Source organism: Miniopterus natalensis, chromosome 5, assembly GCF_054644295.1.
Source record: "Miniopterus natalensis isolate mMinNat1 chromosome 5, mMinNat1.hap1, whole genome shotgun sequence".
Lineage (NCBI taxonomy): Eukaryota > Metazoa > Chordata > Mammalia > Chiroptera > Miniopteridae > Miniopterus > Miniopterus natalensis.
This window is the reverse complement of record NC_142085.1, coordinates 23,599,999-23,625,155: the sequence shown is the minus strand read 5'-3', so window position 1 is coordinate 23,625,155 and position 25,157 is coordinate 23,599,999. Positions and strand designations below refer to the sequence as shown.

General features: G+C 44.6%; 1 protein-coding gene and 1 long non-coding RNA gene across 4 annotated transcripts in view; one reads left to right on the top strand and one right to left on the bottom strand.

The window, feature by feature from the left end:
• LRRC1 (leucine rich repeat containing 1) overlaps positions 1-17,543 on the bottom strand; it is a 120,598-nt gene extending 103,055 nt beyond the window's left edge. Inside the window, exon 1 of the mRNA XM_016198040.2 lies at positions 17,360-17,543. Coding sequence (XP_016053526.2) covers positions 17,360-17,518 — 159 coding nt within the window. The 5' untranslated portion in view covers positions 17,519-17,543. The remainder of the gene's footprint in view (positions 1-17,359) is intronic.
• A 639-nt stretch (positions 17,544-18,182) lies between these two features.
• The window catches only part of LOC148093061 (uncharacterized), a 40,069-nt gene continuing 33,094 nt past the window's right edge, over positions 18,183-25,157 (top strand). The window contains exons 1-3 of one of the 3 annotated variants that reach the window (XR_015714558.1): positions 18,183-18,442; positions 18,884-19,027; positions 20,329-20,451. This is a non-coding gene — a long non-coding RNA (uncharacterized LOC148093061). The remainder of the gene's footprint in view (positions 18,443-18,883; positions 19,028-20,328; positions 20,452-25,157) is intronic. The other 2 variants (XR_015714557.1, XR_015714556.1) reach the window with 2 other exon arrangements.

Here is a 25,157-nt window from a genome sequence, read left to right as displayed (position 1 = left end):
GTTGTACACCTGAAACTAATATAACATTGTACGTCAGCTGTAATTAAAAAATAATTTTTAAAAAAAAAGAGAAAAGAAAATGAAGAGAGAGAAGTAAATACAGAAAGAAGAGATGAGAAAAAAGCCTAAAGAAAAAAAAAAAAATGCTGTAAATAAGCGAAAGAGGGAGCACGAACCAAGAAGGAAAAAAAGAAAGGAAGAGAAACAGAGGGGAGCTCTCTACAGTGAGAAAGGAAGGGTGAGGGAGTTTGAGAAGGAGCTGGCAAATGTTGATCACAATCTGCGGGCCATCTGAGCCACAGGCTTCAGATTACTATCATCTCCTATTAGCTCCCACAGAAAAACTAATTAGTTAGCTCTTTATCTTTAAAACCTCCATCCTTGAAGATGAATGGGGTGACCAGGAAGATATGGCATTACCGAGGCTCTGAGTCCCAGCTCTCACCTCCTGCCACAGTTCTGAGAACTGTCACAGTGTTTTTAGAGCAGAGGGTGCAAACAGGCAGCCCACACAGCCAAATCCAATCTACTCACTTGGCTCATATAGCCCACAGCCCATTTTTAAATCATTGAGTAAGGTGCCAATACTTAAAAAAAAAAAAGAGGAAAAAAAAAAAAGGAGACTTCACATAAAAATCTTGATTTCCAGGGGAAAAAATGAGTGAGGCAGTAAAAGCAGGCCCACATCCCCCACCTGACAGGGCTGGGCTGCAGCAGGTGGCGGCTATCCTCTTCAAATGGGGCATGTGCCCTTTGGTTTGCCACAGGTGTGTCTACAGCTAGGGCTGTACACTGCCCATCTGCCCCTGCCCCTGCCCCTGCCCCTGCCCCTGCCCCTGCCCCTGCCCCTGCCCCTGCCCCTGCCTCAGGTGTGTCTGACTTTCTGGCTCCTGCTGGAGCTGATCCATCCAACAAGCAAGCCTAGCAGCTACAGGGCATCCTGAGACTGATGACCTCCACACCCACTGCGTGTCGGCACCCACTCCTGGGTTACACCCTGGAATACTGACCTCACCCAGAGCTGCTTCCTTCCACGCATGTTCAACTCCAATATTCCGGATCTGGCCATGACCTCTCCCATGGCCTTATTCCCACTATTTTCTCTGTGGCCACCCATCCCTTGCTGGAACGCCTTTCTTTCTCTGCCTAAATAGCATCCCAAATACTTGGTCATCAGAAACCTCAGCTGACTCATACCCTGTTGTCCTGCTCCCCTCGATTCTGTAGGTGGAACCGGTGCCTACAATCCACCTTTCTCTGTCCTAGGGCTGTAGGGTTGAGGACTCTAGAGAATAAAAAAATGAAGGTTGGCAAAGCTCGAAATTCACACCAACCCTGGCAATGCCCCTTAGCTCCCTCTCCACCTTCACCACCCCAGAGGGAACCCTGTTCAACCTCCACCTCCTTTCCTAGTAGACAGCTCTGTCTCATCCTTCACTGAAAAAACTAAAGCCACCAGGCTTGACCTTTTATTAATCCACATGGATCCTTTCACTCCTCAAATTCTGAGGGTGGTACCCAGTCACTCGAACTGAGAACTCAACTGCTATCCTTGACCCCTTGAAACCAACAGACTCTCCACTTCCAATCCAGTCCATCACCGAAGCCTGGCCCTAGCTGCCTCTGAAATATTCTTGGTCTCCAATCTTGTTCCCCTCAAATCCATCCGCAAGTTTCCGCCAGAGTGAGCTCTCCAGATTCAAGCCTGACAAGATACTCCTGGACTTACACTCTGTTAATGACACACCTCCACCTATAAAATTAAGGCCACACTCCTTAACTTGGCATTCATGGCTGCCTGTCCCTTGACACCCTCTCAAACCCTGGGCTCCAACAGCACTTTGCTGTGTTGTGCCCCCTGCCCTCCACCTCCAGGAAGCCATGCTGCCAGCTCCACAACCCAGGCCTTTTCACAATTTGCTCAGGTGTCTGGTGCCATCACTAAACCCTGACACCTAAAGGCAGGGACTGTCCCTCACCTTTGCATGCCCAGTGCCTAATAACACAGCAGGCCTTCAATGCATGTTAGCTGCATGAAGATCCCAAGGCCACCGGAGTGAGTCTGCCAAAGTAGCATATGGCATGAAAAAGCATCAGCCCCGAGTCTCACCCACCCAGCCAGTCATTCCCACGTGAGTGACCTTAGTAAAGAGCCCGGCCTCAGTTTTCTCATCTAAAAGAGGACTTTTAAAAACCTTGCCATAGAAGGCTAACATGACGACCAAACAAATTCTGTAAGTGTCTCGTGGTTCATCTAGAATACCGCAAGCAGGCAGTAAAAAGCTGCTGCTGGTTTTTTCAAAATGGTACCTAAGAGTTCATTCCACACTTCCAAGGGGAGGGCAGTGTGTGGGCGGCCCAGGCCCAGGGCTTCAGGAACACTTCCTGCCTTTGGGCCATTTTACTCCTCATTAACACCTCTACCAAGAGGCCAGAGGGAGAGGAGCCTTCCTTCTGTCAACATGACTAATGGTGTGTTATCTTTCCCAGCTACTGTTGACCCTCTGCCAGCAGGACAAGCTGACTCAGCCAGCACCACCCCTCCCTCTCAGGTGGACAGCAAACAAATGTAACATGCCTCCGGAGCCAGCCCTGCATGTGTGGCCACACACAGTTCCCCTACGGAAGGCGCCAGGCTCAGACTGAACTAGACTGAAGCTGTACTGCTGGCATCATCAGACCTCAGAGTAACTCATTACACCAAGGCACAATGAGAAATACTGGAGGACCTATGCATTTAAACTAGTCCACAAAAAATATATTTTTTCAATGCAACAGGCTTTTTTTAAGCATTTCCTGTGACTTAGGGAATAGGCCCCAAATTCCCTAATACCTGGGAGACAGGCACATAAAGTAAATCCCTGATGACAAACTGAGGGAAACAAACAGATGCACAGCTAAGTCGAACCCTGATAAACAGCAGGAGAGACATGAGCTGCAAGGGGCTGGAGGAGCAGGGAGACTTGCCATGACTAGATCTGGGAGGGTTTCACAGAGGAGGCAGCATCTGCACTGGAGAAAAGCATTCCCAGCAGGCACAGCAGTGACAAAGCCACAGAGGTCTGGAATACGTGAGATCACTGAGTCATAGAAGTTAACTATTAAAAAGTGCATCAGAAAGTACATCAGAATTTAACAATTTAGAAAATAAGCGTATATGATCATTTAATCCTCATAATACCCTATTTGCTTATGTTTTTCTTCTCTCACAAAATTTCTTCCACACATAGTGAGAACAAAATCTAGGGGAAATGTGTACATGTATATACAAATTTTTTTAAAAAAGAAAACTTTGAAACAGAAATTATTCCTGCTATAGACTTTTCCTGAACAGATGGTCCCTGTGATTTTGGCAGAAGACACAGGGTTAAACTAGAGCGACGTAACAACTATCTACTACCCGCTGATGGGAGAGAAGGTGTTGCAAGAACCAGGCAGGCTCACACTGTCTGCCTGTCTTCATTTTTTTCTTGCAGGAGGCACTGCACCCCACAACCATTCCCAACCCCCTTATTCCTGTTCCATGCCTTCCTCGCCTACCTGCCTCCCAGTATAGAGGAAAAAAATAAGACCGGGGCTGGCCCTGGGACTCTGTTTTCCATTGGGATGCCCCCTGCAAGGAGCAGCAGCAGGTCCGAGGCCCAGCAAGTCCCAAAGGAGTCACACCAGTGCCAGCACTGCCAACCTGCTAACCCTAACCACCGTCCTGCAGGCTTCCTGATAGGTGAGGTCATTAAATACCTCTTTCATTTAAGGCAGTTTAGGTTGAAATGTTTGTTATTTACAGTCAAGAGTCCTCCAAATGCATACACTCCTGTTTCTCCAAGGCTGAAACCTCCCTCCATAAGGGGAAACTACCATGAACTGAAACCACAGAAGTTACCTAACACTGCTCTTGGCCAAACTTACTTCGAACCTAAACCTGAAAATTGAAATAAACATTTTAGAACATATAAGTTTTAAAAGACCACATAAACTACACATCACACGCAATAACCCTCTGCTGTATTTACTTTACAAGATGTCTTTACATACATTTTCTTTTTAAACAGTAAGTTATTAGAAAGGGTTGAGGTTGGTTATATGGTTAAAGAACAGGGGCCAGGACCGCTTTTCTCCTGGCCTATGTGTTATTTCAGTGAACCACCAGTTACCAGAAATGCAGGGCATATGTTAACACTTTCCCCATCCCTCCTCTTGCCATTTTATTTTATTTTTATTTATTTATTTCTTATTTTAGGGAAAGAATGTCTCCGGTACATGCCCCAATTAGAGATCCAACCCGAACCTGGATATGTGCCCTGACCAGGAATTGAACCTGTCACCTTTCGGTGTATGGGACAATGCTCCAACCAACAGAGCCACACTGGCCAGGGCTCCTCTTGCCATTTTAAAATGTTCTATCGAAAATCAGGTATGGGACTAACCATAACATGATACTAGGTAAGTGAGTCTATTAAAATGTATATTTTCTATTAACCTTGTTAGCATTCATTTGCAGCAGTATTGGCACATGTATAGTTCCAGAAAGTACATTAGAACCTCTTTATAATACTGACCTTTACAGTCAAGACTAACAACAGCCTCATCAGCTAATTACTTGATATCCTACTTTGATGACAGAGACAAACAGTGCAGTAGCTGAATAATTATGAGCAGAATTATAATGGGGTACTGCTTTGATAAAACCAGTGCTCATTACATTCAGTAAGACTCCCCTCCTTTCCCCAAGCAGATGTGCTTTTAAGTGTGTGCAAGGATACAGCTGTAAATTACTTTCTAAAGATAAAAATCCAGCACCAAAGAATGGGTACCACTAATCTTTGAAAGATTATGCTCAAGTGAGCACATTAATATTTGGTGACCTAATTCTTAAAATGGTATTTCATCTCAGTACTCTTTTCCTTAACGATGCAAAAATAACTCAGGAGTCCTGAGTGTCCCTCTGTTCCCTTTCACAGAACAGACACAACTCCTGGCTCATCAGGTGGCTTTTGGTGCAGACGACATGGTCCCCCCAGTCTCACCTGGAGGAAAGAAGGCCCTATGGGTAAGGATAATCGCTCTTGACCCCCAGCTCTGCAGTGTGGTCTTAGCAAATCGGTTCATCTCTGTGTCCTGGCAGAGTCCCCAATGGTAAAATAAAGTTTTTTATGTAAAATGAAGCTATGGTTGTTGTGTTAAATGGACTAATCATGGGGAGTATTTAGAACAGTGCTAGGCACAATGCTCAAAAAATGTTCAGTCTCTGCCATAATTAGCACCAGCCTTCCTCTCCTAAGTTCTAGGTCTCATAAAAACTTCCACCATGCCCCAACTGAAGTACTTACCAGTTCCTACACTGTTATCTTCCCTTCTCCAGTCCTTCATAACCCAGTAAATGGCTCTGCCATCTCCTCAGTTATTAAAACCAAAGCCTGCATCCAATACATCAGCAGGTCTTGCTGACTTAACCCCCAAGGATATATCACATTAACCATTGCTACCGTCCTAGTCCAAGTCACTGTCAGCTCTGCTCTAGATCCTTTCAATAAAAAACCTCCTCTCCAGGTCTCCCACTGCCTTCTCTTCCTCCCTGCAGACTAATCTCTAACCAGCAGGCGGAGTGAACTTTCTAAAGCATCAGTCAGGTATCTTATGGGCTTATGCCCCCCCCCCCCCCCATTACTTCAACTGAGAAAAAGAATCCAAACTCCTCATGGGTCTCCAAGCCCTGCACAGATGAGCCCCACCAACATCTTCACCTTGATTTCAACTCCCTCCCTGTCACACCGAGTGCTCCAGCTGCACCAGCCCTTCCTGCCTGCAAATTCACCATGTTCACCCCGAGCCTTTGCAAGGACCTCAGCCACATTCACACAGCTGCCTTACCACATCAGGGGAAATGTCACCTTCTCAGAGAGGCCCTGCCAGAGTTAAAGGGAAACCTCCTCCCGTCACTCTCTATGTCATTTCCCTCTTTTGTTTTGTTTTTTTATATACAGCTTTTATCACTACCTGAAATTCTTATTTGCTTATCTATTTACTGACTGTCTCCTTACCTAGAATGGAAGCTCCACAAGAACAAAGCAAAATATCTGCCTTGCTAGACACAACTGTTCCTGGAGCACAGGCAGCACTCATAAACATGTGAGGTGAACAGGGAAGGAGGAGGGAGGGTCGAGCAGGATCCACAGAAATCTATCCCCAGCCCCTGGGGAGCCTGACACCAATATGTAGTCAGGAAGCCAACTACTCGGCAGGGGATAAAAAGCTGTACCCTCTGATCCTAATATACTCCTTGAGAAGCCAACTTAGTCTGCCATTAACCCATACATATTCTTAATCATCAGTCCCCAAACTAAGTTTCCCACAATATAGTCTCTCAGGTACTTGAATCAACCCAGTGACAGTTTCAATCGCCTCTGATTTGCTTGAGTTCATTTAACAAGGAGACAGCAAGACATAGCCAAGTTACTCGTTTTACCTCACTTCTGAAAACTGGGAAAATGCAACAGACACGGGGGGAAGAATTCAGTGTTCAAAGGTTGTTGGGGTGTGTGTGTGTGTGTGTGTGTGTGCGCGAGAGAGAGAGACAGAGACAGAGAGACAGAGACAGAGAGAGTCAGTTAACCAAAGAAAATCTGCTGATCTTTTCCCCCTAATTGGCTCTGGGAATCAACAACTATCCACAGGAGGTTAAGTATTTGGAACAGTTTCTCCTTATTATCTAATCCTTGATTATAATGATTAAGCCCAGACTTGTGGTTCTACTAACCCTCACCCAGCAACCTCACAGAGCACGTGCATAAGTGAGAGACAATCTCCTAAGGTTAGGGTTGTGGCACTGAGTCACAAAAATTTCATAAAATTAGCATCCAAAGAGGTCAGAATTCAAAGGGACCCTGAACATCACGGACACCATCCTCCCATCACTCAGGTAAGGAAACGGAGGCTCAAGATATTATGTGATTTGCCCAAGGTCACAATGCTAGTGTTAGACAGAAGGACAAGAACCTGGGGCTGACTTCACTCCAGCATGGCACCACCCACACACACAAGGGCTACAGCAGGCCCAGCTCTTCCTGGAGTCATTGTCAGGCTCTCACTGACAGGTCTGGCTCAAACCCATGTCTAAATCCACTCCCCAGGAGGGCTGGAAACTTCCCCAAGGATGCTGCTCAAATACGTATTCAATGTCTGCTCTGTGCCAACCACCTGTTAGGCAGCAGAAATGCAAAGAAAAGGTGTGTAGCTTTAAGGAACTCACTTTGATTGGGGGGCAGAGATAATTACAAAGAGGTAAAGAGTAATGACAGGTGTGCCCCAGAGACCAGAGAGGAGGTAAGTGAAGACGTCCCGGAGGAATGTTATCACCTAGGCTGGGTCTCAAGGAGCCAGGCGAAGAGGGAAAGCAAGACAGCAGACAGAGGAAGAAAACGAAGACTCAGAAGCATGAATCGCCACGTCGGTAACTAGGGGCAGTTAACTGCTGCTGAAACACAAGGTTCAAATTGGAGAGAGATGGGAGATATGGTGGAAGGGGTAAAGAACAAAAGTGTTGCCAGGCTGTGTCCTGCAGGGGTCGGAAGCCAGTGGGGCAGGAAGTCACACCATCACATTGAGAAGGATCACTCTGACCAAGCACTGAGAAAGGATTTGAAGGAGACACGAACGAAGGAGTTTGGGCCTCAACCGCAAAATGGCCAAAACGGTAACAACGATGACCAAATTTTACGGGGTACTCGCTATATAACAGACACTGCTCCCAGCATTTTACACACATCAACTCACTCGATCTTCACACACCGTCACTGGATAGGGACTATTACACCTTCTTTTTACAGATGAGCAAACTGAGGCACAGTGAGGCTGAGTTACTTGCCAAAGGTGTCACAACTAAGAGGTAACCTCCTATCCATCACACATACTTTCTCTTCAGGCGAAAGATTCAGGCCTGAACCAACAATTCAGCAGAAGAGACAGAAGGAGGGGCTGATCCATGCAGTCATTACACCAAGTTAATGCCCAAGCTTCCTGTCCCCCCACATCCTACACACTGCTTTCTCTGCCCTTCTGCTCCAGAAACAGAACCAAGTCAACCCTCAGTGAGGGTCTCTGCTCCATAACACAACATCGGATCGCCTCACAAAGCACCCTGTCTGCAGTGCTTGCCCTCCCCTTCCCAGCCCATCTGAAAGCCAGAGTCCTGCTTTCCTGATGACCCACAGAGCCTACTACAAGGGTCCACAGCAGCTCTTGGGTTGCAGACCCATACTGGCTACATTAGGAATTACATGATGCTAAACTCTCCCCAACTAAAGTGTACAGGCTACTTGAAGGTAAGAATTCGATGTCAGACTTCCAAAGGCTAGAACAAATACCTGATTAACTGTTGAAAGCCTACATGGGGGGCTTGTCGAGGCTAATGAGAAAATCACAGTCAAAAATAAAGGGAGAAGAGATGAGAGAGCCAGTCTCCAGGCCCATTTTTCCAGCCCCCAGAAAGATCACAGGACTTGGAGTTAGGGGTTGGATATACAACAGCCCAAGTTTTCATTTGCCTTGACACATCATTTTACCACCTTAGACTTTCATTCCCTTAGCTGTAAAGTGGGTAGATTCCTATCATCTCTAGGCCTCCATTCAACTGATTTTTTTAAAAATATTTGACACTCTAGCAACATCTGCTAAAGTTGTAAAGTGAATACTCTTTCATCCAACAATTATGATTCTTGAAGTTTATCTTAAAGAACCATGTGCACAGGTGTACAAAGCAGTATGTACAAGAACATTTAATCCAGCATGGTTCATCACTGCAAAACGTTAGAAACACTTTAAATGTCCAGCAATAAGAGAAGGGTTAAATAAATCGATTGCTGTATATCCGGCACAATGGACTACTACAGCACCAGCATCAATGCTCAAATACATCCATACATGCTGACATGGAATATAAGCAAGACATGGTGTGAAGTAAAAAAAAAAAAAGCAAGTGGCAAAGCAACTTATACAGTAGGAATCTTCTTTTCATTTTAGTAATATATGGTGGTATATGAAGAGAAAAAAAAATATCTAAAAGGATACATTCTAAAATTATTAATGAGAATCAGAGAAAATGTCACTGTTTTTTAAATTCTCTGAATTCTTTTAAGCATCCAACACAGAGTAAAAACAAGGCAACATCACGGTCCACAGCCAGGCCGGCTGCACTAACAGCATGAACCTCAGGGGTCTCAGCATCTTCTCAATCAAGTCAAGAACCTTTCAAATCAAGTCAAGCAGTCAGAGTCCAGGTCTCATCCTCCAAGGTTAAGAAACTCCTCTCTGGCTTTCACAACTGTTCATCACACTTGAGCTCCTAGTTTCCACCTCAAGTCAGCTGGCAGCCCCTCCTGATGACCTTTTCCCAAGAAGTGGGTGTGGACTGTGGAAAGAAAAGTGACTAGAGTGGTCAGGGCAGACAGAGGACTCTTCGTCTGGCCATACCGTCCAGGAATCTGCCTGGAACATGCTGCAATTAGGTGTGACACCTCCTCCCACCCACCAAATAACAAATCCATTCCTTTCGGTTCTTGGAAACAGAAATGCCAAATTTCTTTCAACTGAGTCCACTTCTCTGAAATCTAGAAGTTAGCCCTGGATGGGTGGCTCAGTTGGTTAGAGCATCATCCATACACCAAAAAGGCTGCAGGCTCGGTTCCCAGTCGGGGCACATACCTAGGTTGAAATCTAGAAGTTACAGCCTAGATTAGAAAATTCTTCAAAACAATGATAGTAAAGATTTTTTTTTTTTTAATATTTCATCTTACTTCTAGGATATAAAGTATTTTACACTACATACACACACACACACACACACCATTAAATTTCTAAAATACCACATGTAGTAGTAAATTACCATTCCTGTCCACTAAATAATACCCAAGAGAAAGTAAATGGACAACCAGAAGTTTCTTCTATGCATTTACTAAGATCTGGCCCATGATCTCATCATCCCTCATAACTATCACATGAAGTAAAGGACAAGCATTTCTAGCCCTGAGTTCCTGGTAGAGCCCTAAAATAAGCAAACTTTCCCTGAGCAGAGAGAAGCCTGCAGTGCACACGAGATTCTCACCCAAAAGAACCCAATGCCTCTGTTCCATGGCATGGTAAGATCACAGCTGGGGTTTTTGTCATCATGGCTAAGAGATGTTTGCATTGCTATTTCTGACCCTCTTGCATAAATATCAGTTATGCAATACTCTCAACACTTCAAGTCTGTGGTAAGGGTCCTTTTTAAGAAAATCCCAAATACAGCACCTCCTTTTATCACAGTACAGAAGCTGCAAATTCTGGCAGTGAGGGTAAATCGCTGGAAGGTTGCGGGGAGGGGCTGAGATGCCCCTTCTCACTGGAAGCCCTGGGAAGGGGGGGGTAACTGTGGGAGCAGGCTCATTTTGCTAGTTTACTGGCATGACTCCACTTTGTCAACTCTAGAAAAGTTTTATTAAGTGAACAGCTTTACTTTTTCTCAAAGAATTGAGCTACTTATTTAAAATGACCCACCAGCCGTGCCAGGCGCAGCTCAGTGGTTGAGCATCAACCTAGGATCCAGGAGATCAAGGTTCGATTCCTGGTCAGGGCACATGCCCAGGCTGCAGGCTCGATCTCCAATGACTCTCTCATCATTGATGTTTCTGTCTGTCTCTCTCTCTCCCCCTCTCCTTTCCTCTCTCTGAAATCAATAAAGATATATTTTAAAAAACTAAAAAATAAATAAATAATAAAATGACATGCCAGCAATGAGCTGACGTCCAAGTTACTCTACAACAAAGATGTTCCAAGTATTAGTCTTTTAAAGCATCAGCAGAGGATGATAAAACTGAAGTTCACGATGCAGTACACACAGTACATAATCATGTTACTCAGAAAAATAGTTACCAGGGTTACTGCGGGTACAATTTTATAAACTTGATGACACATCTCTCAGAAACCAAAAATAGACAAACTTTTCCCATCCATAGCACATCTGGCTGTCCATCTCCCCCCGCCCCCCAAGCCAATGCCTACATAGAAAACTTGCCATGTCTTAGTGAGCAATTCACAAATTGAATGCAGACACATCCCATAATCAAGGAAAACATATCTACAAAAAGGAAGCAAATGCTTCATACTTAGTGTCCCCCAAGGACTGATGAATTGCCTGGATGGTCAGCATGACATGGAAAGTGGCACACTAGAAAGAGCACTGGACCAGAGAACTCCCTGTGTTAACATCTCCAACAAAGCTAACCCCTTTGCTCCTTCCAGGTGCCATATCCTTTAATCTGGCTGAGATCACTACATCAGGCTCCTGACAGGTATCCCTGACTCCACACTTTACCGTGCCCTAGAACTGTATTTCTAAAACAGAGATCTAAGTGTACTGCACCTCTGCCTACACACCATCCATAGGCCACCTCTGCCTACAAAAGAGGGTTCATCTCCTTAGCAAAATTCCCAATCACTCCGACACCCCTCATTCTAGCCACCCGGAAAGGACTGGTTTTGGCAACAGTGACACATTTTTTTTCCTTCCTTTCAGCCTAAGGTGAGTGTCACCACCTCTAAAGCTTCCCTTGACTCCCAAGGGAATGTGAGACACCTCAAAGCCATCACTGGAGTCTGCAGAGGCTCCCTCCTTTGTATGTCACACTGCCACACATCCTTGCTCCCCAGTGGGCTCCCAGGTCATAGGTGCACACGTGGAGCTGGAATCAAATGCTCATTCCAGAACTGACCTTGACCAAGTTTCTTTTTTTTTTAATTTTTTTAAAATTACAGTTCACATTCTACAATATTTTGTATCAGTTTCAGATGTACAGCATAGTGGTTAGACAATCATATACTTTACAAAGTGTTCCCCCTGATATTCCCAGTACCCAACTGGCATCATACATAGTTATCACAATATTATTGACTATATTTCCTATGCTGTACTTGACCAACTTTCTTAAACAAGCCACTTGAATAACTTTCTTAAATAAGTCTCAGTTGCTACACTTGCAAAAGTGAAATTATAAAGGCTAAAGTGAGTTGTTTAAGGGAAATAATTTATGTAGAGTACTTAATACAATGGTGGAGCTCAGTAAAATCTCAGTAAGTGATGGCTATTACAATTATCATTAATATGTAGCAGATGCTCATTATATATTTCTTAATTAAAGAGGCTCTAAGTTTACAACTTCTCTAGGTCTGTTTCCTCACCTGTAAAGTGTAGGGGGAAGGAGAGGAGAGGGGACAGGAGTGGAGAAGAGGAAGGGGGTTGTACCAACACATAAAAGAACCAGAAAACAATTAAGTGCTAAACTGTATAATGACATCAGTGTACCTGAGAAACGAGAACTGTTTCCCTAACTTGAGAAATGTGTGGATCACCACTACAAAGAAGTACTCTCTTGGACGCTCTTCCTCCTGAGCTTTGCCTTAAATTATTTTTATTACATTGTTATTTAATATAAAACAAGGTATGTCCTCCCTGTGCTTAACTCTTATAAAACTATAAGGTGAAGCAATTTAAAAATCTGGTAAAAACCAATAAAAGATAACAACATTAATTTAACACGACAGATGATGGTGATGCAATTTTACAGACACGCTTAGCTGCTCACAATGTATTAAATACACCACCACCTCGGAGCAGGTTCCTTGAAATCCTGCTGCCTACACCATCATGGGCTCCGTGACCCCCTCAGCCAGCCATCACTCTTCTCTAAAAACTGCCACGAAACCTTTGTTCATCTAGCCATCATCCGACCCAAACACTTTATTTCTGCATTAAGTCCACATCTGTTCTCCCCACCTTCTCTACAGTCAAAGCAGTGCTCCATCAAACACAGGCACTAAAACCTTACAGTACTCCTCATTTGTAAAGTCATCTAGGTATTACAGAATTTATGATTTTTATTATTGTTTAAAAGAACATTAAAAACTTAATTCTGGTTTTAAAAAATAACTTACAAACTCGCAGAAAAAAAAGTCTTCAACCTTCAGTTTAAGAAAAAATGTTTTACGATAAAGTGGGCACTACTCACACCTGAGGAAACCAAAGCTTGGAGAAAGCATCCAAGCAATGGAGCTGCATGTGAACTGGTTCCATCACTCCGCTCTCTGCTCCTCATGACAGGCCCTAAGAGCCTCGGCAGAAGAGCACCAGCAATGGACAGAAGGAATCCAGGGTAAAGCAGCCAGGTGGGACAGAGACACAGAGACAGGAATTTAGAAGAAAAAAATGACAGGACTTAGTGACAAGATGAATGGAGAGAAGTCCATGAACCTGTGAAACAGGAAGAATGGCAGTCCCATCCTTCAGAAATGAAACTGGTGGGAAAAGAAGCCAGGTCAGGAGACAAGGCATGGTGGGTTTAAGACAAAAGGGACTACTCCGAGTGGGAATAGATATGCTCTTAACAGATCACAGCTGGAGATGCTGAAGTCACACTCATAAAAATTATTTCAAAATATAAGTAGATCAAAAGTGTCCAGCACAGAAGAGACAGAGAACAAAGACTGGCAAGACAAGACCACGGAATTCTGACTTTGTGTCATTACTAATTTCATTAGATTAGGCTGAAGGAAGTACAGAGGGGGAGGCAAGTATCTTATAAAGGGAGACAAAACAATGTCACCTCTAGATGACCTTTACTTCTTACAATCTGTACAGTAGAAATCAGACTGTAAGAAGGGGAACTACTATGGCTACGAAGCCGGGGCAGTCTACTACCCATGACACCACGAAAGGATTCAGTCATGCAACAAGCATCTGAGTAGCCACTATGTACCAGGTATGGTCCTAGGTCCAGCCACAAACAAAACATCCCTGCCCTCATGGAGCTTATGTTCTAGCTGGGGAGACAAAGACAAAGCAAGCAAGTATGTAGTCTGGAGTTAGGTAGTGATAAGTGTTCTAAGGGCTGGGAAAAAGTAAAGCAGGATGTGAGAAAGGGTGATGGGAAGGGGCAGGTGTTTGAAATAACGTCATAGGGCAACCATGGGAAGAACTCTAACTGAACTCTAAAAGGAGGTGATGAGATGAACCAGTTTTTATGTGATAAAGGCTTGAAAGCATTCACTCGAAATATCTGCTGCCTCTTAGACTAGGCATATGTATTGGTGCTAGAGAGATGACAGTAAAACACACGTATTTAAAGGTATTCGAGAATCAGTGCACACTGAGGGGAGAAGTGACGACGTCAAACACATGAAGTACAGAGGGGGAGGCAAGGATCTTGTAGAGAAAGACAAAACGTCACCACTAGATGATCTTTACTTCTGAAGCTACTTCCAACTTGAATATTTTCTGAACTTATCAGAAAAGCACAGATGCTGGAGGGGTGATATGCTTAAGGGAAGGGAAAGAAGCAGAGGAGGAAGATTTGTATCAGACTCAGAAATATTCATGCAACAGTTGTTTATTAAGCAGCACCTACTGAGTGGATGGGCTCTGTACTCACAAGGATAAGCAAAAATCAAGGGTACCTCGAGGGGGTTTAAGTCTGACTGTCTCTGTTAATACACATCCCAAAGGGACCGAGCTGGGGGAGGTGGAGAGAAGTAGGTGAATGGGAAAGGGATGGCGAGACTCATCCAACTGGGGCCAGGCCAAAGATGAGTGTTCTCAACCTTCCCTACAGAAGAGCAGCACTGAGAAGCTATCACGAGGTGGAGCCACTGCTGAAGATGGTTGGTGCAGGTTCAGGGAAAGGTTACCTTAGATAAGTAACCATCAAGTTTGATAACTGTGGTGCCTGCTCCACCCCACAGTTACCACATCTATACTAGAGTCATATGTCTCCCCACAAAGCTGTGAACAGTCTGCAGGAATCGTACCCTCTTTCATCTCTGTGTTCCCAGCAACTAGTAGATAATGAAGGGTCAATAAATGTTTGACTGAGGCCCAGTTTTAGTGACATGAGTAAAACAGGAGGGGCTAAATAACAGGGTTTGATGAGTGTGAGCCAGATTCCCGCTAGGCTGGACAAAGCTGTTATAGTCAGTTGATGGACACATGTACAGGAAGATGACCAGTGACTCTGTATCTAACCAGCTGGGTATACCTAAAAAGTCACTTCAATTCTGAGTCTCAATTCTAAGGGGGTTGGAACAAATCAGATGTTGCAGACCTTTGGGTGGAGAAGAGATGCTTTTCTTTAAACTGAAGCCTGAAGAGTGTGTGTATCTTTGCTGTTGAGGTAGGGGGGTACAGGATTCCCCTTTGGCTGTGCTTCCAAACAAATCAGAGAGAACATACAGCCAGTACGGCCACCACAAGGACCTTGGAGGTTTGTCAGCAAGAGAGGCCCACTGGTGATGTGGCAGGTAAGGAGGCAGAGGTTCGGTGAGGGGGCAGGGACAGCAGTGAGCAGTACTAATGAGTCATCCAGATCCCAGAGATGAAAGATCAGATGGCCCAAGGAAAGACTTGAACTGTGAATGAAATATGTGTTTTCAAGGTGGTTGTTCACATCTGGCTTGTACACACCCAGGCACCCAGACATACAATAAGTCAAGGAAAAATAGATTTTACACCACCTAAAAACTATAAAGCTACTTTAAGAGCTGTAAGAGAGATAATTACCCATAAGCAAGACCACCTTTAGCCTTTGAAAAGTGTGTTTATTTACTCTCTTTACAGAGTGCTATCAGACTGTATTTTGAGCTTCTCAGAAGTTTCCATTTAGGATCAGTAGAAATACCTGACATTTCCAAAACCCATAATTCCCATACCAAGCTGAAATCCCCAACATTACAGGAAAACCCACAACCTTTGCAGAAGGGAGTGAAAAGCCAATCTAGTCAAAGGAAATTTTCCAGTTCTACAAAAGAAAACAAACAAACAAAAACACCACAAAGAACACTAAAACATTTCTAGTTGAACAAATTTAAGAAAGCTAAAGGTCAGACAGAACCATGTGTTTGAAAGAGCCTGCAAAATAATAAATGCCTGAGGGAACTGGATGGCTCTTCTGCTTCTAAGCTAAATAAAGCTTGGGGGGCTTTGCAAAGATCCTAGTGAGGATAATCCCTGTGATTACACAGAGCAAACCATCCAATCAGTTCTATTCAAACCAAGGAAAATTAATCCAAGAAGAATAACAACACTTGAAATATTGAGAAAAACACACAGTTCTGCTTCTTACAACACTCCGTCAGCACTGGAGACCATATCAGGTCATTCTAACAAGCCAGAACATTTAACTAGTGAGTGTTTCTGTGACAGTGTCTTGGCGTTTTGTTAACTAAAGGACAAGCAAGTTACCTGCGTGCCAACGCTCAGGCCTTCTGGTCCTCTCCCTATTTCCTGCACACCTTTGAATTACTGCACACCGACTTCCTGCACATCCCTGGATTTGGGAGACCTTCCTCCTGAAGGGTTTACTCCAGCTAAGTTACTGAGGCAAGTTCTAAGGTTAAAAGTTTGCAGTCTCCATGCTCCATTAAAGCACAATCAGGGCACGTGTTCCTTGACAAGTTCAGCCACAGCATACTCATTAATTGACGTAAACTCTGAAAAAGTAACGCATCACTGCTAGGGCAGAAGTCAGCCGGCTGGATGCGGCTGCTGCGGGCGAGCCGGCTGCAGGGCTGGCCCGCGCGGCGGAGCCTCAGCGGACGCTCCCCACCGTCGCTTCCACACTCCAGGTCCACGCGGGCAGGTCCAAGAGGCGAGCGCCTGGGCACCTGCCGTAGCCCCCCGGGCGCAGCTCTCCTCCTGCCCCCTACCCCCACCCTTAAACCTCGAGGCCCTTCCTGGGGCTAAGGGAGGCCGGCCAAGCTACGGCTCTTCCAAGCACCGTACACCGCGATAAGGCCCGAGCACATTCCTCGCAAGATGCCGAGATAGAGAGGCTCACTTGCGCCCCACCTTCTCCAGGACGTGCCCTGGCCGAAGGGGAAGCTCTCCCCGGCCAGTGGTAGGGAACCGCGGGGCGAGGGGACCGGCCCCGGGAGCGGGATTCCGGGCGAGCCCGGTTCTTCCAGCAGCAAACAGCCCGAGCCGCCTGGCTCACCAGCCCAGGAGAAAGTGCCCGGCGTTAGTGCCTAGACGTGTATCTAAACTACTCCTCGGAATGTTTCCCCAAATCGCACCAGCTCTAGGGACTCACTGGAAAACATCAAGTCACTTAGTGTAAAATGAAAAGAAACTTTTACGGGGGTTGGGGGAGGGGTGAAAGGAGCAGGTGAATGCAGGCAGGTAGAGGTGGTTCCAGCCGGACCTGTCGGCCGGATCTGGAGGTGGAAAGGGGGACATGTGGAGAGCAGAGGGGACCAGGGGAGAAGGGAGAAGAGGAGGCGAGGGCTGGCCGGGCTCGGCCGCGCTCCCCAGGGCGGCGCTCAGGTGAGGCCGGGCACTCACCGCGGGCAGCTCGCGGAGCTGGTTGGCGTCCAGCAACAGCTCCTCCAGGCTGCCGGCGTAGCGGTAGATCTCCTCGGGGACGCAGACCAGCGAGCAGTGGCGCTTGTCGATGGTCTCCACATGACGGTTGCACCGCCACAGGGGGATGCAGTGGAACATCGCCGCCCCCGCCGCCGGGTCCCCAGCCGCGGAGACCCGGGCTCTGAGCCCGCTCCGCCCGGTGCCCACTCCGCGCTCGTTGGCTCCCGTGCACTCTCGCTCCTCGCGCGGACCTTCGCGGCCCGAAACGCTCCCAGGAACCTCGGGCGGGAGCCGCAGTCTAGTCCCAGCGCCCCCGCCCGCCAGCCGGTGCGTCCCCTCCCACCCTCCAGTCTCGCCGCGGCCGCTCCTACTGCGGCGCAAAGCTTCCTACTCGCCGCCTCCACGCGACTGAGCATGCGCGGCAGTGGGCTCGCGCCCAGGGCGTTTCCTGGCCCGGGGATGCTCCGCTCCGGGTTTTCCTGGCGACCCGGATCCGGGGAGGGTCGCGGGACCTGCGGACCCGGGGCTCGCCGTCCCCTTTCTTAGCCTGGGACCTGAGGCGCCTCGCACCCTTGAGGAAGCCCGACTGCGCCGGAGACGAGTGCAAAGATGAGGCAGGGGAGAGGCAGCCCGAGGGGAGCAGAACAACTTTGAATTTTAGTTTTAGTTGCCTCGCGCCCCTCGCCTCCCGCGCTCCCCTTCCCCAAAACAACTTTCTCTTCCGGGGTCAGGCGGGACCGCCCCGATCCCCGGGGTCGGCGAGGCTGGGAGGGGTCTCCGCCGCCCCCCTGCCGCCTCCTCGGCCCCTCGTGCGCTCGCCGTTCGCAGACGCCGCCGAGTGTGGCTCCCGCGCGGCTGCCGGCCCTCGCCGTGCGCGCCGGTCCGCGGGCACCGCCTGCAGGCTGTGCAACCTGGGGACACATCTCCAGCGGTCATTGTTTATGTACACGGGAAAAGGAAACCCCCGTGCGGCCGAAAGTGTAGGGGTGAGCGTCGGCGAGATTCTCCAGGGTGTGGGTGCGCCCCCATCAGGAGCCCAAATGTCCCAGTGCGCCGGCCGAGGTGAGTTTCGGAGCCCGGTGTGCCCGGCCAGAGGTTTGGCCCCTGGCGGTTAGCCTGGGCTGGTGTCCGGGGCTAAGCTGGGGAAGTGGTGCAGGTCCCGCGGGACCGCCTGGCGAGCATCTTCCGTCCCGCTTCTGTCGTCGACACCGACACCCAGTCCCTTGCAAAGGGTAGTTTGCAGCCGAAGAAGGATTAGCTGGGAGGACCCTGGAGGGAATGGATAATGACCACCATTCTTAAGACCCAGATTCATGCCCAAGGTCAAGGGCCAGAAGCCTGAATTGCCCCTCGGCTCCTGTAGCTCTTTGTGTGGCACTCACTCTCTCGGAATAAAACGAGCTCCTTCCTAAAGGGTCGCCCACCGGGTCAAAGTCGATCACATGGATGGATCTGTGACTCCCCTCCTGGCTGCCCCCCAGTCCTCTCACTTTCCCCTTGCAGTGAGTGTATGCCGACACCAGATTCCACCTGTGGCCGCTGCCACCCTCATTCCCGCCTCCAGCTGCTAAAGATAAAATCTGGAGCCATAGAATCTGCACTTCTGCCGAAGACTGAATTTTGGTCTGAAACAAGTTTTTGCAAAGCGTAAGTGGCTTCACAGGCTCTCCTCTTAGTTCCAGCTGTGCACAGGGCAGTTTCTCCTGGGTGAGTGGGAGAGGACTCTTCATTTCACCTCTGCTAGGAAGGTTTTTCTACCCCCAGCATTATTACCTTAACTCTAAATCCATGCAATCCCTAAACTACATTGCCCTACCCACTTCCCACTCTCTTTTGTTTGTCCTTATGTGGTTCCTACATTCTCTTGAAAGGCTACCTGGACTTTGAACCTTAGCCACTCTTCCTTCGTTCTTGCACTCCAGAAACCCATTTTTGTGCCACCTTTAGTGGAAATTTCCTGAGAGTCTGAGTCTGTCATGGTAAGCAAGCCGCTGTCTGCAAATTTCCCAGCTGCTTTAAAGAGGACGGAAGGGAGGAAGTCAGACTCCTTTATCTTAGTCTTCCACTCACTTCCAGAGATTATCACACTAGTTATTTTGATAAATGCCAAATGTGTTTTAAGGATCTGGCTGGTTTTTAAAAATTCAAAGCTCACTAAGCATTCCCTGTGTGCCTCTCCATGGTTCTTACACTCCCTTGTATTATCACCTTAATCCCAAGAGCTGGTCACCTCTTGGATGCCAGGAACAGTCTCGCTTGCTTTGTAGATCCCTGGTACTGCTACAGTGCCATGTGCACACTATATGGTCAGCACTGTATATAGCACTTGTGTTGGCTCTATGGAAAGTCAGTGGCAGAATCCTTGACTTCCCTTGTTTCTAAGGATCTGCCAAGAGCTTGAAACATTAGTCTGGTAAGAGAGAGAAAAAATGAAAACATCTTGTCAGCTGGAGAATAGGGAACCGATTTTTTAACCTCCTGAAGAATGTTAAGATTTCTGTGTTGATATAATTTCTAGTTTCTTTCCCATATACAAATGAGTTTTATATGCAATATAAACAAAATTTAAAAGACCATCTAAATCCATTCCTTTTTGGAGTAGTGCAACTCATTCACTTTCAGTGTGAACCATTTTTCACAGTCTTTGGGGGTAGCAAGGTCTGGCTTTGAATTCTGGCTCTGCCACCTAATAGCTTTGTAGAATTGGACAGGTTGCTTAACTTTTATAAGCCGTAGTTTCATCAATCTCAAATGAGGAAATGGTCCATGGGTTGTTAGGATTAAGTGAGACGGTGTAAATAAAATGTTTAGCAGAGTGTTAGGCACACATTGGTTCACTCAGTAAATATTCGCTATGCACTGTGCTAGGTAGCCTTCTGGATGGCTCTCAACCACTCCCATCTCCTGATTGGGTTGTGTGACCAGCTTCTATCTTTATGTCTCTCCAGTCACTCACTTTGGGAAAACCAGCTACTGTGTTGAGCAGCCCAATGGAGATGTTCACATGGCAGGGAATTTGAGGACTGCTTACAACAGCCAGCAAGGAACTGACACCTTTTGCCAGTAGCCATGTGAGTGAGTAATCTTGGAAGTCAATCCTTCAGCCCCCATCAAGCCTTCAAATGACTGCAGCACCAGCCAATGGCTTAATTGCAATCTCATGATAGACTGTGACCCAGGACTACTCAACTAAGCTTCTCCTGGATTCCTAGCCCTTAGAAATTGTGCAAAGCAATGAATGTTTGTTATTTTAAGCTGCTAAGATTTGGGGTAATTTATTACATAGCAACAGATAACTAATAAATGTGCACACTGTGTACCATGCATTGTGCTAGATACAATGAACCAGATAGGTCTTGCTGTCATGAAGCTTACACTCTGAGCTTAGAAGAATTATAAATGTTAAATTAATGTTCTCATTGTTTTTGAACATGATTGTTATTAGTTTTTTAAAAATTGAAAGTCCAAAATAATAGCTGGTAAGATATGGGCAGAATTGGGATTCAGAGATTTGAGCATGTGAATTTTAAAGTGAGGCACCACCACCTATCTATTAGAATTACTAAAGAAAAGATTGACAATCTCAGTTGTTACTGAAGATATGGAGCAACTGGAACTCATGCATTGCTAGTGGAAGTATAAAATGGTAAAGGTAAAACCACTTTCAGAAAACAATTTGGAAGTTTCTTATAAGCATACACCTACCCTAGTGATCTAGTGATTCCACTAGATATTTACACTCACAAAAATGAAAGTATATGTTTATACAAAGGCTTGTCTACAAATGTTGATAGCAATTTTGTGAATAATAGTTAAAAACGGAAAACAATTCTAATAGTTATCAAAAGATGAATGAATAGTCCTGGCCAGTGTGGCTCAGTTGGTTGGGCATCCTCCCATGCACTGAAAGGTTGCTGGTTCAATTCCCAGTCAGGGCACATGCCTGAGTTGCAGGCTCAGTCCCCAGTAGGAGGTGTGCAGGAGGCAGCCGATTGATGTAAAATTCTTGCATCGCTGTTTCTCTCTCGCATCACAAGTGTTTCTCTCTTCTCCTTTCCTCTCTCTCTAAAAATCAGTAGAAAATCTTTTTTTTTTAAAGATGAATGAATAAACAAAGTATACTATATCAAAACAACAGAATAACAGCAATAAAAGGGGACAAGCTATTAGTATGTGTAACAACTAGGATGAATCTTAAAAATACTATGCTGAGCAAAAGAAGTCAGACACAAGAATACATACCATGTGATACATATGTATGTGTGTGTGTGTGTGTGTGTATATGTATATATACACGCACTTTGAATAATTGTTAATTCCAGTGTGTTAAATCTGAAAAGAAAGAAACATCAATTGAGTTATCAAAAAATGTATGTATATATACTTTTGGGGGGACAACATATATATATATATATATATATATATATATATATATATATATATATATATATATATATGAATTCTAGAAAATGCAAACTAATATAAAGTGTCAAAACCTAGATCAGAGGGTACCTGTAGCCAGGACTGAGGAGAAATGGGGGGAAAGATTGTTTTGGGGTAATAGAAATATTCTGTATCTTGATTGTGGTGCTGGTTATATGGGAGTATACTTGTATTAAACTTCTCAAACTACACACTTGAAATGAGTGTGTAGAACTTACACATGAATGAAATTAATTTTAAAAGTCAACAAATAGTATACAGGTAAATGTATCCAACAGGCAGTTGTAAATTACTTCAAGGGCTAGGTCATATTGTGTTATTTATTAAGCGCCTACTATCATTCCATGCACTGAGTTCAGCCTTATTGGAAGAAAGGCAGTTATTAAGGAAATTATTACAGTCCTAGTACTACTTTCTTCTTAATCTAGAGAGGCTGATCATTTTTGTCCTATAAAGGGTCACTTGAGTAACCCTCCAAGGTACTTATATGCAAGTAACACAGGCAAGTGAAATTCTATTATAATCAACGCTGGATACTAGGAAGAAGTTTGCATAAGTATTATTCTGAGGTTTCCCTTCTCACTTTCCAGCTACCACAGTCACCCCAACTCTGATCTATGGATCCTCAAGTCAGTCAGACTGCTCTAAACTGTTTTAATTTATACATTAAATTTTATCTGTTTCATGTAGTGGAGAAAGTGGCTATGCATGTCAAAACCATAAAAACAGAACACTCACCCACTGTTTTTTCCTTCTTCTGAGCATGGACTCCCTTCAGTTTCTGTTTCCTTACGGGCACGCTCAAGTACCTTCACAGAGTTTTTTAAAATATTTTTTCCAGCACTATAATTGTTATCTGTGTGGAGGTTAGTTTGATTGTAACCACTGAGTCATTACTGAAAGAAAAACACTCCCCTGCTTTTTATTATAGTCATTTATTTACTCAGCTACACAGATTGTAATAGCATGTGAACAATCCAAAATTTCACATTACAAAGATTTTAATCTACTCCATTCAAAGATGTTACAAATGAGCAATCTGAGTTTCATCTGCTTTTCCGTTTTTCGCAATCTCCTAATAAATGTGTGAGTGACGAGTCAAATATTGAACATTGTGCCTTGGAGGAAATGGGCCAAGCACTATCGCACTATCTCGTGGGGGTGGTGTAAAAAAACTCCATAATTTTACATAGAATTTTTGCATCTGTCACCACTAGGGATGAGATCGTGCATGAATCATATTAAATCCAAAATTCATTTTCTTTATTTCTACAAAAGAGATGATAAATGTCAAGCTCAAAAAGCTGTTGAAAATATTGTGGATTAATGTTGTGGAAAGATCTTGGTATGCTGCAGAAATTGCACATTAGGCCTTAGTCGTTGTCATACTTCCTTCTCAGTCACCAGCCAAGAGAAAGCCTGCCCTGTGTATTCTCTGTTTGGGTAAACAATATATAAACAACTGAATTGATAGAAATGAGACTGTAAAGTATTCGAACATGAAAAAGATTACAACAGAGGAGCCCGATCAAAACGAGCACCTGCCACTGAATCCATCATTTTTCCAGGACAGGCCCCTGTCTCTGCTTTAGTGTCCCTCCCCAATAAAACAGAAGTGTGGGGGAAGCCTACAGGAGGTTCACGAGCAGCCTTTCTCGGGTTGTGGCAGTATTTTATATTTATGTAATCATTTCTAGTTTCAAACAGCCATTAACATACATTATCTCAATTGATCAAAATGTATTTTCCAGTCATTTAAGTAAACACAGATGCCTCATTTATTTTCTACCTTGATCCACAAAGGATTTAAGATCCTATTGACCAGCTTTTTCTTTTAGCATTCTTATTTAATAGTTATGGTTCCTATAACATAAATAAAACCAATACAGACACTTAGTCTTCACTGAAGGCCAAGACCTACTTCATAAAAATAAGAGAAAAAGATATCAATGAGCAAAGCTGCGCTCCTGGTAATGAGCAGTGCCATCCAGACAATCAAATACCGCTACTAATACTAGTATGTCGATCAGTTAAATAACATAAACCTAAAAGATGTCATATTTCTCCAGTTAAGTTTGCACCATCCATGAAATTGGTGCAGACTTGATTGTGAAATAACAACTTTTAAGCCCTGTCAGAATAAAACATTGTGAAGTTAATTGAAAAAGCTTTTAAAACTTTCAGCTTTATTGAGGAATAATGGACATACAAAATTATAAGGTATTTAAAGTGTACATCGTGGTGATTTGATATTGTGAAAGGATTCCTCCATCTAGTTAATTAACACATTTCACTTCATATACTTATCTTTTGTTTTTTGATGAGGACATTTAAGTTCTACTCTCTTAGCAAGTTTCAATTATACAATACAGTGTTACCAACTGCAGTCATCATTGTTGTACATTAACTCCTCAGAACTTACTCATCTTATAACTGAAAGTTTGAACCCTTTTACCAACCTCTTCTTATCCATTCCCCCTCCTGCCTGTTCCAGCCCCTAGAAACCACTTTTCTACTCTCTGTTTCTATGAGTTTGACCTTTTAAAAAATTCCACGTATAAGTCATACCATGCAATATTTGTCTTTCTCTGTCTGACTTAGTTCACTTAGCATAATTCCCTCAAGGCCTGTCCATGTTGTTGCAAATGGCAGGATTTCCTTTTTTCCCTCATAACCGAGTAATATTCTATTGTATGCATACACCACAATTTCTTATCCATTCATCCACTGTCACATTGTCACATCTTTTGGCTACTGTAAACAATGCTACAATGGACATGGGACTAGGGATATCTCTTCAAGATTCTGTTTTCATTTCCTCTGGGTATATACCAAGAAGTGGGATTGCTGGGCCATATGGCCGTTCTTTTTAATTTCTTGAGTAAACTCTATACTGTTTCCCATAGTGTCTATACCAAATTACATTCCCACCAGCAGTGTACAAGGCTTCCATTTTCTATACATCCTTGCCAACACTTGTTATTTCTTTTTTATGATAGCCATTTTAACAGGTGTGATTTCAGCTGTGGTTTTGATTTGAATTTCCCTGATGATTAGTTAATTTTTGAGCACCTTTTCATGTATCTGTTAAAGATTTGGATGTATTTTTTTAGAAAAATGCCTATTTAGTTCCTCCGCCCATTTTTAAGTTGTTTCCTATTTTGCTGTTGAGTTGTATGAGTTCTTTATATATTTTGGATATTAACTCCTTATCAGGTATATGATTTGCAGATATTTTCTTCCATTCCATAGGTTGCCTTTTCATTTTGTTGATGGTTTCTTTTGCTTTGCAGAAACTTTTTAGTGTAATCCCACTTGTTCATTTTTGCTTTGT